Source organism: Clarias gariepinus, chromosome 4 (genome assembly GCF_024256425.1).
Source record: "Clarias gariepinus isolate MV-2021 ecotype Netherlands chromosome 4, CGAR_prim_01v2, whole genome shotgun sequence".
Taxonomy (NCBI): domain Eukaryota; kingdom Metazoa; phylum Chordata; class Actinopteri; order Siluriformes; family Clariidae; genus Clarias; species Clarias gariepinus.
Genome location: NC_071103.1, coordinates 9,630,303 through 9,650,969, shown reverse-complemented (window position 1 = coordinate 9,650,969; position 20,667 = coordinate 9,630,303). Strand labels below are relative to the sequence as shown.

Genomic DNA, 20,667 nt, shown 5'->3' with positions numbered 1-20,667 from the left:
ATATAATTTACGCTGCTGCTGCTGTTATTGTTATTGCAAGTTTATTCCGCTGGGTGGCGGTATTCTTATTGGTCATTGGTAGTTTTTCTTTGCTGAAAACGCAGAATAAAGAAAGGGGCGTTCACTCTGGTTTACTCCCAAATACACTATTTGATCCAAATCAAGTACACTACGTAGGCAATATAGCAATAAGAGCGTTACGAGTGTGTGCTGCTGCCCTCTAGTGCACTATTTGCGAGATGGCTGTTATGTCGCTGGGTGTGACGTCACTCTATGTCGCCGCTCGCCGGAGGTGCTGTACTGAATACTGAGCTCTCTGCTTTTTTACAGTCCTGCACACACTCGGAATAAAACATGGGTATGTGTTTATTTTTATAAGCTATCAGAAACAAGAGCAGGTAATACATTTTTTAATTAAAAATATTACTGATGATAAGACGCGACTACACATCACCTGCATAAGGAGAAGAGTGTCAGTAGTGTATTAGCAGGACTACCTCGCGCGTTGTTTCTGTTCATTAGCAGATGTAAATCAGATATAATTTGCAGATATCCGAAGAGGATGTTGTAAAGTGCGGTATCAGGGCTTGTTCAGGGAATGTTTGCTCAGTTCTGAGCCGCATTCATTTCCATTGCATTCATCACTGACCTTAACTTATTGTCTTCCTTTTTTTTTTTTTTTAGGTATTGGAATGCATTTTTAGCACAGTGTTCAGTTTGGAAGACAATTGTATGTTTATTTGACAAAAAAATCTGAATTTTGATTAAAAAATGAAACAAGGCAGAGGAAATTGCTGTCCTTGTTTCCAGTCGGAACATATTGAGAGACGGACACTGACGTGGCCTCTTACTAGTGCCGTGTCTTACATGTTTCCGCCTGCAAAAGTCAACACACACACACACACACCAGGCGTTATTTGTTTATTGCACTATGGGGTCCACTAATGGTTTGTGATAATTATTGGAATGTATTATTATTTTATTCTAATTTTTATTTATCAATATTTTTCCTGCTTAATTTCCCTTAACTTGCCATATATGGGATTTTCTTGCATACATCACAGCCATACTTCCCATTTACATTACATATACAGCATTTGGCAGAGCGAGGTATGTTTTTACATCATCAGTTGATGCTCAGGGGCCCTATATGGGCAACTTGGTGGTGGTGGGGTTTAAGCTTGGGACCTTTCCGACCATCTCCCTATGCCTTAACCACCAAGCTACCCCTGCCCACTTTCTAGTCTGCTTTCCAGCCCTGGAGTCACCTGTTCTGTTCTGTATAATAACAGTATAATAAGGTTCATATCACTGCTGGCAGTTAGTCTATAAAAAATATGATTGAAAATATAACTAATTTGTAACAGCTTTAACACTGTTGTTGGAGTGAAGGAATAACATTGTAGTCCTTTGATTTGTATTAACTATTGTAATGATGAGTGCTTTTTGTCAACTTTTTCTCAGCGGTGAATACAGGAACCTCTTTGGTGTTGTCCAGCCTGCTGTCCGTGCTGGTCTTTGCTGGAATGCAGATGTTTAGCAAGCAGCTGGCCTCCTCTGAGTGGCTTACCATCCTTGGAGGTTTCCTAGGCTCCATGCTTTTCATCTGCTCTCTCACTGTATCCTAACATGGCTGCTGAATTCTGGGTAGTACTGTTTGTGGTCATTACATTGTACCAGATATGAAGGGAATGTACAACTACCATATGTTAGTAGCTGTGTTGCACAGAGCGACTGTGATGTGGGATCTTAAACAACACTGCTCTTGAATCATAATTCTTCTTTCCATATAGTCACTTGGGGTGAAAGATTAATAATTTAACTAATGCATGAATTAGTTTTGTTATTTTCAATTATACATTTTCACTGTTTAGTTCTAAAAAAAGTCATTATAAATCTTAAGATGATTTAGTTACTCATTAGACTCCATCCTGGAACTTTGCCTTTGCCATGAGGAAGGATCTACAACGTGAGATCTACAGTGTATTTCCTCTATGATTTGTCCACCTTTGTGAATTTTTTTAAGTAAAAATGATGTCTGAGTTTCTTTCACCTTAACGATCACTCTCAGGCCTTTAACAATCTGGAGAATCTCTTCTTCGGTAAAGGTTTCCAGGCGAAGATCTTCCCAGAGAGTGAGTATTCAAACCAAGGCTTTTATTTCAAAACACTCACACCATAATTATGTTACATCCTTTTTGGATTTTATTTCAGTAATTTTTATAAAATCTTTTTGCAGGTTTTTTTTTTTTTTTGATTGTACTTGAACATGTATGGAAAGAAATAATTCAAATCAATATCTCCCTGTTTGTCTTTCTCGCCACAGTTTTTCTGTGCTTGTGTCTTTCCCTGTTTGCGTCTGGTTTGGTGCATCGTGTGTGCGTCACCACATGGTGAGTAATAAAATATATGCTAAATAGCAATAGCTAGGTGGATGCATAGAAACACTCATAATGTTTTAACACTGATTTTCTAAAATGCACTTGTTAATAGAGTAACTATGCTCTAGATAAAAGTACTACTCAACCCTTCACAAGCTATGCAGTTGCATCATAGCTGAACCCGACTCTTGAATCCTGTTTTGAAATCCTCTTTGTCTCAATTGATTGTCTCCCACTGCGCTACACAACATTTATGAATTTGACCCCATTGACAAGAGAAAACTGCACAAATAGATAAGGAAGGATAAAGAAGCAGAAATTAGCATTGCAGTCAAGCCAAGTGGTGGGAGATCATTAACTGTGACAGGGCATTTTTCAAAGAGGATTTGTATTAAAGTAGATTAATGCTTTTTCTTGAACAAACAGCAGTTAAAAAATACATGGGCATAGAAGAAATGAATGCAATCCCTATCTAATTGAATATTGTGAAATCTGGCTATATTTGAATATATATATATTTTTATAAATTTTTCGGGTGGGTTTTACAGATACTTGTACTGTTAATACACAAAACATTTATGTCTCTCCTGCTGTCTGTTAGGATTCACCTCAAGAGAGCAACGTTTCTATTTACCTTGTACAATCCCTTTCCTGATTAAATATAATCATATCTCCAAAACTAGAGACAGAAAAAATGTGAATTTTTTACGTCATACATGACATGCCAATTCCATGGATTGTGGAATAAACCATGAGTTTAAACCCACCATAGGTACTGTGTAATATACAGAGTGACCCAAAACCTAGACAAAATTAAGCTTAAATTGACAGCCTCCATATACAGTGGCTTGCAAAAGTATTCGGCCCCCTTAAACTTTTCCTCATTTTGTCACATTACAGGCACAAACATGAATAAATTTTATTGGAATTTCACATGAAAGACCAATACAAAGTGGTGTACACGTGAGAAGTGAAACGAAAATTATACATGATTCCAAACATTTTTTACAAATAAATAACTAAAAAGTGGGGTGTGCGTAATTATTCAGCCCCCTGAGACAATACTTTGTAGAACCACCTTTTGCTGAAATTACAGCTGCCAGTCTTTTAGGGTATGTCTCTACCAGCTTTGCACATCTAAAGACTGAAATCCTTGCCCATTCTTCTTGCAAAACAGCTCCAGCTCAGTCAGATTAGATGGACAGCGTTTGTGAACAGCAGTTTTTAGATCTTGCCACAGATTCTCGATTGAATTTAGATCTGGACTTTGACTGGGCCATTCTAACACATGGATATGTTTTGTTTTAAACAAGTCCATTGTTGCGCTGGCTTTATGTTTAGGGTCGTTGTCCTGCTGGAAGGTGAAACTTCACCCCAGTCTCAAGTCTTTTGCAGACTCCAAGAGGTTTCCTTCCAAGATTGGCCTGTGTTTGGCTCCATCCATCTTCCCATCAACTCTAACCAGCTTCCCTGTCCCTCCTGAAGAGAAGCACCCTCAGAGCATGATGCTGCCACCACCATATTTGACAGTGGGGATGGTGTGTTCAGAGTGATGGGCAGTTTTAGTATTCCGCCACACATAGCGTTTTGCATTTTGGCCAAAAAGTTCCATTTTTCCATCTGACCAGAGCACCTTCTTCCACATGTTTGCTGTGTCCCCCCACATGGCTTGTGGCAAACTGCAAACGGGACTTCTTATGGTTTTCTGTTAACAATGGCTTTCTTCTTGCCACTCTTCCATAAAGGCCAACTTTGTGCAGTGCACGACTAATAGTTTTCCTATGGACAGATTCCCCCACCTAAGCTGTAGATCTCTGCAGCTCGTCCAGAGTCAGCGCTCAGCTCTCCTTGTTTGGCCTGTGAGTTTAGGTGGATGGCCTTGTCTTGGTAGGTTTACAGTTGTGCCATACTCCTTCCATTTCTAAATGATCGCTTGAACAGTGCTCCGTGGGATGTTCAAGGCTTTGGAAATCTTTTTGTAGCCTAAGCCTGCTTTAAATTTCTAAATAACTTTATCCCTGACCTGTCTGGTGTGTTGTTTGGACTTCACGGTGTTGTTGCTCCCAATATTCTCTTAGAACCTCTGAGGCCGTCACAGAGCAGCTGTATTTGTACTGACATTAGAATACACACAGGTGCACTTTATTTAGTCATTAGTACTCATCAGGCAATGTCTATGGGCAACTGACTGCACTCAGACCAAAGGGGGCTGAATAAATACGCACACCCCACTTTGCAGTTATTTATTTGTGAAAAAAAAATTGGAATGATGTATGATTTTCGTTCCACTTCTCAAGTGTACACCACTTTGTATTGGTCTTTCACGTGGAATTCCAATAAAATTGATTCATGTTTGTGGCTGTAATGTGACAAAATGTGGAAAAGTTCAAGGGGGCTGAATACTTTTGCAAGCCACTGTATAATAAATTGGCATGTTATGGCATCTCACCACTTTTACTGTATGAGTGTTATACCTACAGAGTGATTCCCTTAAAAGATGCCCTGAATATTCTGTAATAGCTCTCTCTATGATAAAGCAATCGGAACCACAAAAACATGCTACATACCTTGACTTATGTGTAATCGATTGCATTACATGCGATGCTAGACACACATTTTCTACGCCGCACTCCATGTTCCTGAACGTACCAGAACCAGTGACAGTATCTGACTCTCTTCTCCATATCTCTTGCTTTGAGCTTCTGAACGACAGTGACACAATACGCACACACTTTTGCCCTTTTCGCAGCTCTCTGACATGTTGAATAGGATCTTCTAGTCCTGTCTTTGTCTGAGTGTCTCCTGTCTTAGAGATTTCATAGGTGGCGCTGCAGACAAAGTTTCACGTCACTGATTCTGTCCTGCGAAATTTGCGTAAGGCCTCCACCATAAGAATGAATTAGTGATCCTGTTGTTTTCCAGTTTCTATACAATCCTCTGAATATCCATCTGAGGGTACATCAGGAAAAGTCAAGTGACTGAGTAAAGGAGTACATGTTTGAAGCTCCATATACCAAGGAACACATAGCGAGAGCTATTACAGAATATCCAGGGCCTTGTTTGGGTGAATCCCCTGGTAACTTTCACCTGATAAAAAGTGATATGATGCACACATTCAATATTTTACCCCTTGACTTTGTTTTACAGCTTGATCTTCTCGCTCTTCGCTCTGTACTACATCAACAAAGTATCTGCAGCTCTTTACCAGGTGGCTGCTCCTGTAGCAGCTCCCACAAAACCCTCTGGCAAGGGCAAAAGGAAAAACTAAATGACTGAATCTGCCCCATCAGCCCAAAAATCATTATTCGCAGTAATGTTTTGTTTAAAATCTGGCCCTTTCTATGATTGCTACATTCCATTACACAAGCCATCTAAAACCAAATTCAGGAGAGACACAGATTATCACTAACACAAAATACACACACTATTCATGTACATGTACATATTTATCTGTTGACACGAATGCAGCATTGGTTCCTGATACAGCATTGATTCGGTTTCATGTTTTACTAGTTGTAACTGTGCGAACTGGTTTCTCAAAAGTATTTTTGTTAAAGAATTTGCTATTAAAACAACTAAAGTCTAAAATAAAGCCTAAATTGTGCTTGTTTTTTATTCTGTGACAAAATAATGGCAATATTTATTAATTTTAATTTTCAGGAAGCAGGCCTTAAAAGCATTTAATGTAAAATTAAAGTGTATAGTGTTCATGTATAGTGTTATGGTAAATTATTAGTCATATTCTGAGAGTATCTAAAAATTAATTCTAGTGTAAATGAGATCACTTGTAAAATGAGGGAGCTTATCTAAGTATTGCCGCACATACAGTTGTGTTCAAAATAATAGCAGTCCAACATCAGTAACCAGATCAATAATTGTTTTGGGAAGAAATTTTATTTCTTCATGGTAAATATTTTACTTGTAGGTGTTGTGGAGTAATAGAAAACCAACAGACCCAACAGTCATGATTGGATGCACCTGATTCTGTGTAATTTAATCATTAATTGAAATGGGGCACGTTCCAAATAATAACAGTGTAAAGTTCAATTAGAGAGGTAAATTATTCTGTTTAAAAACAGGTGTCAAACAAGTTCCCCTTATTTAAGGATAAATAAAATTAAAAAAGGTTGTCCTGTGCATTTCCCTCTGAAAATCAGAGTAAAACAGGTCGTTTCAGCCGTTGTTCAGAACAACAGCGTACTTTAATTTAAACGTTGATTAGAGATGAAAAAAAAACATACAAAGAAGTGCAGAAAATGATAGGCTGCTCTGCTAAAATATCAAATGCTTTAAAATGGAGATTACCACCAGAAAGATGTGAAAGAAAATGGAAAACTACCATTCGAATGGATCAAAGAAAAACAAAATTGGCAAAGACTGAGCCAATGATCAGTTCCAGCATGGCCTAAAGAGAAATGGCACAATATTTTGTGGACTGATGAACACGAGATTGTCGTTTTTGGGTCTAGAGGCCACAGAGAGCTTAATAGGTGACCCACAAACACTGAATTCAAGCCACAGTACACTGTGAAGACAGTGAAGCATGGAGACACAAGCATCATGATACTGTATGGTGATGCTTCTCATACTATGGTGTTGGGCCTATTTATTACATTTCAGGGATCAGGGATCAATTTGAGTACATCAAAATACTTAAAAATGTCATGTTGCCTAATGCCGAAGAGAAAATGCCCTTGAAATGGGTGTTTTAACAAGACAACGACGCCCAAACACACCAGTAACCGAGCAGCAACTTGGTTCCAGACCAACAAGATTGACGTTATGGAGTGGCCAGCCCAATCCCCAGACCTTAATCCAATAGAAAAGTTGTGGCCTGACAATAAAAAAGCTGTTTTTGAGGCAAAACCAAGAAATGCAGAGGAATTGGGGTGTGTAGTACAATTGTCACAGATATGAAGCATTTCTCAGAAAGCATGGTTATACAACTAAATATTAGTTCAGAGATGGATTAATAATCCATTTAGCACATTTTCCTTCATGTTGTCATTAAGAATAGAACGTGCAGGGTGTCCAAAGCATTTGTGTGATTTAAATTAAAAGTTATTATATGGATATGGAGCTTTACTCACTTTTTTTCAAAACACTGCTATTATTTTGAACACAACTGTAAGTATTATCTCATAAGACTATATGATAGTGTGGCGTGGGCGGGGCGGCGGCTGACGACCAGCATGCCTTGCGGGGATGTCGGTGTGTTCACCATGATGGGGAAAGGTGTTTGGGTTAGTGACTTTGGCCCTGTTGTGTGTGTGTTGAGGTGTGTGACGTGTGAAATGTGCTCTAGTTCAGGCTGACGCTGAATTAGAGGTAGGCTCCTGAGTGAAGGTGCTGCTCATGCCATTACTGGCTGTGTGCTAAATAAAGTACTCCCAGCCATTGCATTGGGTAGCAAATAAGCTCACTCGTCTCTCCAGCATTCTTCTCGGCGTAAAAACGCTACAATATGATAATATATCCTTTTCAAGATGTAAATGTCTTATGGATTGAATAGATGTGTTTCTGCACACAAAATAACTGAACTGAGCTTTTTGTTCTAAAAACAAAATTCTGTTTTCTATTTTTTGTTTATATATATATATATATATATATATATATATATATATATATATATATATACTGAGCTTTCTGGACAATATGAGTTCTTCTGGTAACTTTGTCACTCTCGCTCCTTTCTATTGTTATGCAAATCCCAGAAGCGACTCCAAATCAATCTTTTTTGTCCTTTTATGTAAATTTTATTATTATGGTCCACTGCCACCTAGTGTACATGCTCGTTATTGAATGTAAGATGGTGTAGACACCTAGGCAAGAGTCTGAGTTGTAAGACTGTGCTGCTGTCTGACTTCTTTCTGCACTGCACACAAAGCAGTCATGGCTAAGACTCATGATGATCCCATGATGATCCCAATGTAACGCAATTCCCTCAACATTCATTTCATGTTTATTTTTTTAAGTTTTTAAACACACACACACAAAAAAAAACTTGCTACTACCCTAATTCCAAAAAGGTTGGGACTATGGAAACTGGCAGTAAGACCAATGAGGCATCTGTAAAGTTTTTACTTACTATATTGAAAAAAACACATTTTTATTTGTTGATATACCACGTAAATTTAATTATTTGGTTAAAATATGCACTCATTTCCATTCTGGTGGCTGCACCATCCCCCAAAGATAGGAAAAAGGTGGGACACAGTCAACTTAATACTAATAACAATGTGACAAGTAGAAATTACAAGGTGATGAGAAACAAGTGCTGTTAAATAACAGAGCAAGGATGGGGCAAGGACCGACAATTTGCCAACAGATACACGAGCAAATTATCCAATACTTTTACAAAAACATTCCCCAAGTACACAATGTCAAGAATTTCAAGGAAACTTATCAAATCTCTATGTGACAGTGATATCCTGATCCCGCAGATATCACTGTCATAAATAACCATCATGGAAACATGGACAGATGGAAAGTGACACATTGGAAACATGTATTGTCAACAACTTTTATAATAGTTTTTGGAAACAACAGCTGTCGTGTTCTCTGGGTCAGAGAGGAAAAGGACCATCTAAGCTGTTTAGGTTGAAAAGCTAGCATCAGTCATGGTATGGGGTGTTCCATCGCTTGTGTCATGGTTAAGTTGTCAGGGCACCATTACTGCAGAAAAGGTTTTTTTTCGCACCATATGCAATCCATACAATTTGAAAGATGTTCCTGTATTTTTTGGTAAGACAAAGCCAAGAACATTCTGCTCAGATTACATATGCATGCTTGTTCAACTCAAGCCTGTCTACTCCAGTTGAGAATGTGTGGCACATCATGAGGTGCAAAATATGGCAATGAAGACCCTGTACTATTGCGCAGCTGAAGACCTGCATAATAGAAGATTGGGGTAACTCCTGCTAGCGAAACTTGACCAACTGGTGTCTTCAGTTATCAATTGCTTAAAAAATGTTATAAACAGAAATGATGATAGTACACATTGTTAAACAGTTAATTGTCCCAAAGCTTTTTTATTTTGGAAGATGTTGCAGCCACCAGATTTGAAATTAGTGCATATTTTCACCAATTTCTCAATTCACATGGGAAATCACCAAATAAGAAGTTGAGTAGTGTTGTGAGTTTTAAGTATTGTACAAGGTAAAGATTGCGCATTTTTTCTGTTTTATTGCCTATTATATTTCTGTATACATGCCATTAAATATTTTCATACTGCCCCAACTTGGAATTTGGAATTGGGGTTGTAATGCATTGTAGTTGCAGGTCACTACCTGCAACACCTAGTTTTAGTTTGTGTTATTTAGTTGTTGTTTTTTTAACACTATTTTGTTCTTTTACATTAAAATTTTTGTACTTAGTATTGTTTGTACGGGGACTGGGAGTAGTGTAATTGAAATTATTTATATGTATGTACTGTGCACATAATAGAATCAACAATAAAGTTGACTTTGGACAATTCCACAGTCAGGATCACTCAGCTGACTTATCGAGCTTATCTGTCATTCAGTAGCCTCCGAACAAATCAGAGAACAAATGAAATAGTTTAGCAAGAAGAAAAAAATAATTACAACTCATTGTATTAGACTCCTTGTCAGTCCTGTTTGCTATGTTTTACATACTTACGCTCTTTCCTTTTAGTGCTGACTGGGTGCAGCTCTTGTCATTCACCACATTCACCATCTAATCAGATTTCATTCATGCCTGAATCGAAGGGAGGGCTTGATTACCTTTATGGTCTGACCTGCCATAGGACATTTCTCTAGAAATTACCCAAGAAAGAATAAAAAGTATGGCAGTGGCAACTATCAAGGGGTGGGATAAACGAGGCAGCAAGTGAAAATCCAGTTATGTGTGTTGGAAGAAAGAAACATGGGCAAGCATAAAAATATGACTGAACAATGGCTGAATAGTGATGGCCAGATAATTGAGTCAGAGCATTCCTAAAACAGCAGATCTTGCGATTCCACGATGCAGTGGTTAGTTTCTACCAAAAGTCACCCAAGGAAGCTGGTGACAATGCTCATAGATGCATCTGGGAAGTGACTTATCTATTGTAGCAGAAATTGCAAACCAAGTACACTGTTGTTACCATTTGCCTTTTTCAACAGGATAATGAGCCCTGGCACACTACAGAACGGTTCAGGAATGAACTTAAGTTAACTTGGCCTCCAAATTCCGCAGATTTCACTCTGATCGGGAATCCCTGAGATGTGCTGGAAAAAAACAGGTTCAATCCATGATGACCCCACCTCTGACCCTGGAAGGACATAAACGATCTGCATAAAGGCCTTGTGCCAGATACCAGAGCACACCTTCAGAGGTCTATATACTGTACTGTATATGCGCACACACACACACACACACACACAAAACCAAACTACTGTACAATGGAACGCCGCTGTTACCAGTTACTGATGTTACTGATAACTACATACTTTTTAACGCTTTACAGAATACTAATAAAATCAGGAAAAACAGGTCACAAAAACAGGTCACAACAATCTTTTCCATATGCCAAATGTCTCTTACCGTGACACTCCAATGCATTTTTTCACTTAGTGTTTTCTAAATTGTATGTACATTATGATGTTCTGCAATACACAGTATATACACTATAAGTGCTACAATGATAACTGTTTTAGATTAGTGTTTAGGTTTATGAAATGACAATGTTTGAATTTAAATTTTTTAAAATTAGTTCTTTGTGAGATACATTAATAAATGGGAATATTAAGGAATAGACAAAATTATGTTAAGCTTAAGTATACGGTTAATTGTCTAGATCAGTCCTACAATATACTCTCAGTACATTTTGCATAGAGTAAAAAAATAAATAAATAAATAAATATTGTAGGTAGAAAGTCTACTTGTTGAAAATGTCAAAACTACAATTCTAGGAACTTAAATAACCACTCTTTACAACAGTGTTGAGCAGAAAGGTGTTTTAGGACAAAAAGCATACCGAAACGTTGAGGCAGAAGGACTACAAAAAGAGGACCTGATTCTAGAATGGACACAAACATGTGAAAATCCACTTAGAGCACAATACTGAGCTAAATATAACAGGAGTAAAGTGTATCACTTTTGCATATTTCCAATGTTGTACATGAAAAATCATTACATTTATTATAATATAAAACTAAAATAGCCAAATTGAATAAATGTGAAGTGCAGTAAGAATGATTTGTAAAAAAGATTCATGTAATAGTGTGTAATGCTCACACTTGAAGCAGACATGCCTTGTAATGTACAGAATAAAATGTCTGCTAAAAATGTTAAAAGACAACAACAATAGGACAGGACAGTGAACTCATTCCAACTCAAGGGCTCTAATGCCACTAGACACACCCGAAGTGAGGGAGTGGGGATTCTAACAGGCTCATGCAAGCCCTTATTTCCTGAGCTGCACCTCTCTTCTGTCTCTGTTTGCATGCTCTGTGATACATGCTGGAATGTTGCTCTGACTGACTAGAGGATTTTCAATTTTAAGAAATTGACATTTTTTCCCCCATGTTTGCATTAGAATGATGTTACTTTACCATCATTTATATATATATGGTTTGGTTGAAATTTCTTCCTTACTTGTTAATTTACATTTGCATGAAACAGTTTAAAACAAAAGAAAATGTCTTGTGGTCTGATTTAAACATAACGAAAGTGTGGTGGGGCTACAGTACTTGTGTAGGCCGAATAAGCATGAGTAAGCCTAAACAGTCCTCATTGTTGAACCAACACATTATGTTCATGGACAGAAAAGCACACTACAACATAACTTGGGTGATTTTGCTGTGTATTCAGTTTGTCTACCTAAATTAACTTTGCAGTCGCTGGCTTAGGTTACAAAGGATCTGCGGATCTGAGGTAGTATGTGTGGTATGTGGCCCAACGCAGCCATTCCCTTCAAAATAAAGGGCTGGTTTTTGACTACAATCCAAAATAGACACTTTTGTCTTTCTCTCTCTCTCTCTATCTCTCTCTCTCTATCTCTCCCACTCTCTCAAGTGGACGCACAGGATTCTAGGTTTAAGGGCAGTGCTGGAAGCTGTGACTCACTGAGTTGGGAAATAGAGGAGAAAAGAAAGGGTGAGAAAGGGTGGAACCAGACTCCAGTGTCTCGGTAAACTTTTGCTCAAAACAACACCATTTGTGCATGACTGAATTCTGATTATTAAGCTTTTTTAGATGTTTAAATGCCCAGGCCCCTGCGACCTTGAATGCAGGATAAAGCGGTATAGACGATGATGATATCTGACGGAAGTCATGGCAGAAGTTTAAACAAACATTCTGCCTTTACTATTTTTTCAAAAACAAATCCAAAATTTTAACATTATACAATACAATTATTGTAAGCTGAGTTTAAATCACTTTCTTATATGTATTTCCCCAAAACTGAGCTGATTGATGATGGAGATGATGGAGACATTTGTACCAAATGGCAAGTGATAGTAAAAAAAAAAAAAAAGATTTTTAAATTCTAAATTACTATTATAAATGCTCTGTCATTAGCATTTAATTAGCATTATTTTTTAAATTCAGGCAAGTATTAAGAAATAAGGAAAATACCTTAAGAGCTGACAAAGATGATCTACCAGTTTGACTGGTTTGAGTTTGGTCTGTGTGTTGGCAACTGGTAGTTGGTCACACCAAGCTGGATTTTCACCACTAATTGCTAAACTTCATCATTAAACGGTCGTTCCAGTTTACCACCACAGGAGAATATTGCATCATGGGTGTTTCAAAATGGTGGTCAAAAGGGTTATATGGTTATAGTGTATTTCACATACGCCTACAAATTACACAAACAATAACTTTATATAGAATAAATGAATTTTTTTTTAATAATATTGCCACATATGACATCCCACAGAAGCACCATTCAGTTAATAGCAGGTTGGATAACTGACTATCCAACCTGCACACAGATCTGCACACAGTAAAACTGCCATTCCCTTCTTATTTTTATATGCATCTTACAACATATTTTAAGTCAAAATTTTCATGTGCCATGTCTGCTGATGATATCACAAACTCTGTAGTATGATGTCACTATGTCTGACTGTAGTGATGGTTTTAAATGTAGCTGTTTGAATTTTACCTACTGAACACAGACGCTGGAGTAATATATCTGTAGATAGTGAAAACATTTCTGGGAAGTTATACTAAATATAAGCAATCTTGGAACAAGTCATTTAAACAATCTTGACCAGAAATAACTTGTATAAAGTATAGTTTAGACTGCTATCCCTAATCCACCTTCAACAAGGTCAATCTAACATTATTATTTCTTTTATGATTTGTTTTACGCAGTGTCAGGAACTAGGGAGGCAGGATGCAAATACAAACTTTTTTTAAAATTGTAAAGTTTAAACATAATTCAGGGGGAAAAAAACAAATTATGACTACGGCTTGACCAGAAAGTAAATGTAAATCTTAATGTTAATGCATGATAGCACAGCAATTAAAATAACTGTGGAACTAATGAGAATGCACTTGTATACAGAATCAGCATATGAATGCACTCCATTGTCATTTTTTGCCATAAGAATTAAAATTTTGCAAGAAATTTGCATCTGCATATGAAAGATTTTTGGGATACGAACGAATACACCAAACCAAACTAAATCTGTTCAAAACTTGTTTGCGTCACTGGAAAGCCAAGCACAGCAAGTTTACGAATTTTAAGATTTTTTTTTCACTCAGCAAAAGCTGTTTCAAGAAAAGCAAGTATTTGTGAGTGTGTGTGTGTGTGTGTGTTGCATTTTGTGCAAGATTTTGTGAAGATGGGTCCCATGAATGTTAGCAAGGACGGTAGCAAGAAGAAAAGAGAGCCACTTTTAGTTCTGTTTTTTTCAAGGCAGCCGGTACCAAGAGGAATAATAAATTAAGGTTAAATGAGGTTTAATGTCTTTTATTTTTTAATGTCTTATATTTTACTTAATTTACATGTCTTCTCTAAATTTTTTGATATGCAAACATATTATTGGAGTTGGAAGTTGGTAATATTGATCATTTTTTCGGGGGTAGCTGGAACGGATTATCTGCACTGTCATTATTTCTTATAGAAAGATTTGTGTGGCAAATATGAATTTTCACTTGAGAAACTCGAATTAAATTCGAATACATATTTCATTGTATATTTAAATCTTATCCGTTTGGGCGCTAAACTTCAAGTTTATCAAGTAAATTGTGATGGTTGATTTAAGATCCTGCTTTCCCTTTAAACAAAAAAAATACAAAGTGTAGGCCGCAGTAATTACAGAGAGAGTTTTGACTCTGGACGACGCCCTCAGTGGTGAATTACGCAATCGAGTCAAAAAGTTCGATTCACTTAAAAACGTAGTTCAAAGAATCGAATCATCAAAGTGACTCAGCAGCAGCAGTCAGGGGTTAATGCTCTGCTTTTCCACACCCACATCCAGGTCGGGTGGAGCCGCTTTATAAATACACCGTGCGGGGAATGCGCAGATTTCTTCAGTTCCAAGGGGAAATCTCTGCTTTATAAATTCCTGTCTGTCCACTCCAAAAAAAAGGGTAAGTTTTTTCTTTGTACGTAATAACCGTCTTGCTGATAATTTGCTTTGTTTTTGTTTAACACATTGCGTCTATAAACTGAAAAATAATTAAAACGCCAATCTCTTTGTCTTTCCTTTACTTTCAATACCTCAAAGTAGTTCTTTTGAAAATCTGATGGTGGGCAATAGGTTTACTCAGTAGAATAAAATGTGTTATTTAACATTTAATACAAAAAAAAGTTTGTCTAGTAGATACTTTTCTACGTTGTCTAGGAGATCTTGTGTACTTTTCCACCACTGCGCTAGGGAAGGGAGATGGGTGTTGCCAGATTGGTCATTTGTAATCACGTTCCTTTGCTTTATTCCTTCAGGAATAATAAATCATGATAATAAATCATGAAACTGGGCTTGAAGCACACATATGTCAGTCCAGGTTGCATGACACTTCTCACAGACCAAGAGTAATGAACATAGTTATAGTAACATCAGTCCATCTGTTTCTCTCTGGTTGTGTTTTTTTTTTTTTCCTTCTCTTTTTTTTTTTTGTTAACTAATGTTGCTACTAACTAATTCTAGGAGTTATACCCATATTTGAATCATGTGGCTTTAAAAAAGAAATCAGAGTGTGTGCATGCCCGCATGCAGGAAATTTTGTCTGACAAAGTAGTGCATGTTGTAAGACATCAGTTTGTCGAGTCCAAACAAACAGCTACTACTGCTTTGCGCAGGACAGGCGTGGACCAGGAATTTGCTGAACATTAGGGCGGAGATGGGGAGGTGGTCTGTGCAGAAATGACTCACTACTGGAGAAAGAGCAAGACAGGATTTTAGAGGAAGTTACCTAGAAAGAATGTTAAGCGTCAGGCTTGGTCTTATTCTAAAGATTTCCTTATTACCTCATTTAATGCAGTGTACGAAAGTCAAAAGTGAGTGAGAGAGAGAGAGACATGGTGAGAGATGATATGGATGCTGCTAACGTGCTATTCATTGTGTCTGTGCAGTGAGTCAGCATGCCGTCTGATCTGGAGAGAGCAATGGAAACACTGATCACAGTGTTCCACCGTTATGCGGGCAAAGAGGGAGACAGCAACACGCTGAGCCGCAGAGAGCTCAGGCAGCTCATGGAGGCAGAGCTCGCCAACTTTCTTAAGGTACCACACAAACACCTTACTTTGGTTTTAGAAGCATTTTTGTCCTCATTACAACTAATAATGTTTACTGATTTTGTAAGTCTTGTACTTAGTCTTGTATTTTACTCTGTAACTCAGACATTTCACATAGATTTTCCCCCATACCAGACCATGAGCTTGTAATTTTTTCTTTTTGTTTTTTGCACTTTTGTTGTTGCTGTACCACTTTTTTCCTTTTTTCCCTCTAAATTTTCTCTCTCTGTGCAGTCTCAGAAAGACCCAGCCACCATTGACAGGATGATGCGTGATCTGGACGCCAATGGGGATGGAGAAGTGAACTTTGAAGAATTTGTGGCCCTTGTGGTCGGTCTGTCTATTGCCTGTGAACAGTGTTACCAGATGCACAAGAAAGCAACCGCTCAAAAAAAGTAAAAGCAGAAGAAGAATAGCGTCAGAGTTGGAAATTTTTTTTTTTTTTCTACTGAATATTATTGTGTATGCACCCCTTATTAAATGCAGGTGCTAACTACTTTTGTTTTTGTGGATGGATTTATTATTATAATCATATAATGCATTTTAATTAAGCAAAGTCTGTTGGTTTGGGAAAAGTTTCCCATAACAATGTAATGCAGTGCAAAATAAAGGAGTTTAAGCTTGCATATAAAAGGGACACATGACACATGTAGTATTAACTAGGATTGAGAATAGATCAAGGACAGATAAGTTTACATGTATTTCTTTTATCAATGCCTATATATTGTGTAAAACACAAGAACTGCAACCACTAGTCAGTTCCATATACAGCGTAATGCTTGACAAATGACTCATTGAAACAGGATGTAGGTTTTTTTTTTTTTTTCTCCTCACACTCTGTACAAACATAATTGATGATTCTCTAGAGTAATAAAGATTACAAAGGCTCTTCAGGTGTGGATCCTTTGTGTTAAAAATAAATAAATATGTCATGCCAGTACTGGCATAATGGCGTGAATAGCATTTGATTAGTATATTAAAAAAACTACAACAGTTTTTACAGTTTCCAAAAAACACCAAATGTTTAGGATTATGTAGCAGAATGGTATACAATAATTCATTTCTCAACTAGCACTTAGTTTTTTCCTTAGACAACTTCCCAACATTATTTAGAAATAAGTTAGAAACAAGTAAGACGTAAGTATTAAAATAAGGAAGTGTCACTTCGGCTTCTTTGTTTAAATTAACAATACTGCATTTCTCAATTTATTGCAGCTGATGTCTTAAGCACTTAAATAGTAAATAAAAATAATTAACATACATAATTTATATTATAGTTTGTCATTGTTATATCTATGTATTTAGACCTCTCTCTTATTTTTTTCTGCCTTCGCACCTTACAAAAGTGTCTGTTATCTCTACAACGGAAGTGGTTGCTAAGGAACTAGTGCTAATATAATGTAGACTGTCACACATGCACATATATAAACACTTGAGCTTGACTTGTCTGTATTATCAGACATGTCCTTATTTTCTAATTATGGGAAAAATATGTTTCTAAGATTCCTAATGCCACCTTCACTGGCTGCATATAGTATGTGAACATAATATGTATGTGAACACATTCTTTTGTAGTTTTTAAAATAGCATCAGTTCCAGTACACATGCTATCTATCAAGGTGAATTCTAAGGATTTTGATTATTTAAGCAACAGTACTAAAGCAAGTGTATACTTGTTTTATAAGTTGGGATACTGTATAGTTAAATACTTCTATCTCATCTCAGAAAGCTTGGGTCTGAATACAGGTGCCTGATATGGCGTCCCTGGAGCATGTTGGGGCTTGAACCCCTAACCTTTTCACAGTAATCCAGTACCTGGTGTTTAAGCCACAGCTGCCCACAGTAGTTGCTTTATATACAGGTGCATCTCAATAAATTAGAATATTATTGAAAATTTGATTTAGTTTAGTAAATCAATTAAAAAATGAAACTCATATTACATAGAATAATTACAAACCAATATATTTCAAGTGTTTGTAGTACGAAATAAGGGTACAGCCCTCTCCTGGCTCAGATCCTACTTGCCCGATCGTTATCAGTATGTAGACTTAAATGGTGATTATTCTGCATGTTCTCTAGTGGAGTTTGGTGTTCCACAGGGTTCAGTTTTAGGCCCACTGTTTTTTTCCCTTTACATGGTTCCTTTGGGCAACATAATCCGTAAGCATGGAATTAGTTTTCATTGTTATGCTGATGACACACAGTTATATGTCTCAGCAAAACCAGATGAGAAAAACGAGCTTATTAAAGTTGAGCAATGTGTTCAGGACATAATTGGATGATAAATGGAGACTGGATGCTAATTAACTTTCTTTTGCTTAATCCTGATAAGACAGAAGTTCTAGTCATAGGACCGCATACAGCTAGAAGTAAAATTTTAGATCACACTGTAACTTTAGATGGCCTTTCTGTTCCATCAAGTGCAACAGTAAAAGACCTTGGTGTGATTATAGATTCCAGTCTTTTATTTGAAGCTCATGTAAATAATATTACCAGGATAGCATTCTTTCACCTCAGAAATATTGCCAGGATAAGAAATATATTGTTGCTAAACGATGCAGAAAAACTTGTTCATGCTTTTATCACCTCTAGATTGGACTATCGTATTGGACTTACTGTCTGGTTGTTCAACTAGGTGCATAAACAAGCTTCAGCTACTCCAAAATGCAGCAGCGAGAGTCCTCACTAGAACCAGAAGATATAAGCACATCACACATCTTATCTTCACTTTATTGGCTCCCGGTGAAATTTTGGATTGATTTTAAAATACTACTCTTGACATATAAAGCATTAAATGGTCTCGCGCCGCATTATCTGAGTGAGCTGCTAGTGTCTTACGATCCGCCACGCCTACTTCGATCAAAGGATGCAGGCTGCTTGTCAGTACCGCGTATTATGAAAACTACAGCTGGGGGCAGAGCTTTTTCTTACAAAGCCCCAAAATTATAAAATAGTCTTCCAAATAGTGTTCAGGACTCAGACACAGTCTTAGTGTTTAAGTCGAGCTACACATGTCGCTCCGGCGCTGCCAGTGATCCAGACTCCCTCTGCCCTCCGGACCTGTCTGACCCATCCTGGTGCCCTGCTTCTGGTTGGAGATCTCGTCGCATGGATGCCCCGTGTGTCTCTTTGAGATGCGTCTGGTGTCAGGGGATGGTTTCACTCTACCATGAAGATAGTTCTGGCCTCGACTGGTGTTGACAGCTGTATTTCTGAGGACTTGACTTGGCTGCAGTTGCTCGATAGTTCGAGACTGGAATTTCCTACAAGTTTACCTGAGTCTCCAATAACTACCTGGACTCCATATTAACATCAATTAACATCAACTGTTATAGCTCAACTGGCTGCCACCTAACACACTGTATAAATGCAGATTAATTCCTGCTTTCTGTTTCACCCAAATGAGGATGGCTTCCCTGTTGAGTCTGGTTCCTCTCAAGGTTTCTTCCTACTACCATCTCAGGGAGTTTTTCCTTGCCACTGTCGCCCTCGGCTTGCTCACCAGGGACAAACTGACCATTTTGATTCATGCACACTCACATTCCATACAAACTTAAATAATTCTTTTGATTATGTAAAGCTGCTTTGCGACAACGACAATGAATTACTTCAGCAATGCAGCGTAGCATGGGGGCGATCAGTCTGTTGCAGGGCTGGGGTCTTATGGAAGCCCAGGTTGCTCTAATAGCAGCCTTCAGCTTTTCTGCGTTGTATTTCATCTTCCTCTTTACAATACCATGTTTCTTAAAGCAGGTATTAGTATTTTTGGCAGTGTGGGCAGGTGCCAAGTCCTGCTGGAAAATTAAATCAGCATCTTCATAAAGCTGGTCATCAGAGGGAAGCATGAAATGCTCTAAAACTTTATGGTAGACAGCTGCACTAACCTGGGACCTGATAAAACAGTGGATACACACCAGCAGATGACATGTCTCCCCAAACCACCGCTCCAACTGCATGCAAAATTTACTTTCATCTGAAAGTAAGCAGCAGTCCATTCTTTTTTCTAAACCATGTTTAGTCCAGGTAAGTCCCCTCTGATGTTGTCTCTGAGTGGCTTGACACAAGAAATGTGTCAACATTTTCACAATATAAATCCAATATATGAATCCAACTCTCAAATCCTCCTTGGAAATCCTCTTTATAGCTATTGCAGGTCTCCCACTGTGCTACAGAATGCTTAAGGAAATTGACAAGAGCAATGTATGCAGATGAATGAAGACGTTTAATGAAGGGGACCCCAGCATTGAAAAAAAAACATGCAGTGGGAGAACATCATCTACTAGCTGCAACGCTGAGACTGCAGGCCGTGCATGTGTCATGTTTACACTAAACATATGACATATATGTCACTTTATATTTGTCGAAATCATCTTCTAGAATGTCGGAACATTGGAACATTAAGAGTTAATGTTTCCCTTTACTGTTGCTAAAGAGGCCTACACCAAATCTTTTCAAGAAAGACAATGCCTTAACAAAATGGTTTGTGTCAAAGAAGATACTTATGTACTGGGCCTGACCAATACTTATATTATACATACACTATATTTTACACTTTACTATTTTTAAATGCAAATTAATCATAAAACCAAGTTT

At 37.6% G+C, this 20,667-nt stretch overlaps 2 protein-coding genes across 3 annotated transcripts; both read left to right on the top strand.

Annotated features, from left to right (window-relative positions):
- The first annotated feature begins 245 nt into the window (after positions 1-245).
- Positions 246-5,973, top strand: krtcap2 (keratinocyte associated protein 2). 2 transcript variants are annotated; one of them, XM_053493770.1, is made up of 5 exons: positions 246-358; positions 1,465-1,619; positions 2,072-2,135; positions 2,327-2,393; positions 5,529-5,973. In XM_053493770.1, exons 1-5 carry the CDS (start codon positions 355-357, stop codon positions 5,647-5,649), a joined length of 411 nt encoding a protein of 136 aa, XP_053349745.1. In that variant the 5' UTR covers positions 246-354; the 3' UTR covers positions 5,650-5,973. The 2 variants fall into 2 exon arrangements, with proteins under 2 accessions (XP_053349745.1, XP_053349744.1); XM_053493769.1 differs by lacking the exon at positions 246-358 and adding an exon at positions 863-947.
- Positions 5,974-14,782: 8,809 nt separating this feature from the next.
- Positions 14,783-16,570, top strand: s100a10b (S100 calcium binding protein A10b). The gene is made up of 3 exons (XM_053495405.1): positions 14,783-14,930; positions 15,913-16,062; positions 16,309-16,570. Exons 2-3 carry the CDS (start codon positions 15,922-15,924, stop codon positions 16,471-16,473), a joined length of 306 nt encoding a protein of 101 aa, XP_053351380.1. The 5' UTR covers positions 14,783-14,930; positions 15,913-15,921; the 3' UTR covers positions 16,474-16,570.
- Positions 16,571-20,667: the final 4,097 nt, after the last annotated feature.

Excerpts from the sequence above, each read along its gene's own strand:
- krtcap2 (XM_053493769.1), top strand. Across the intron at positions 2,136-2,326 it reads GGCGAAGATCTTCCCAGAGA|TTTTTCTGTGCTTGTGTCTT; the intron begins GTGAGTATTCAA and ends TTCTCGCCACAG. Across the intron at positions 2,394-5,528 it reads CGTGTGTGCGTCACCACATG|CTTGATCTTCTCGCTCTTCG; the intron begins GTGAGTAATAAA and ends TTTGTTTTACAG.
- s100a10b (XM_053495405.1), top strand. The coding sequence starts at position 15,922 with ATGCCGTCTGATCTGGAGAGAGCAATGGAAACACTGATCACAGTGTTC. Across the intron at positions 16,063-16,308 it reads AGCTCGCCAACTTTCTTAAG|TCTCAGAAAGACCCAGCCAC; the intron begins GTACCACACAAA and ends CTCTCTGTGCAG.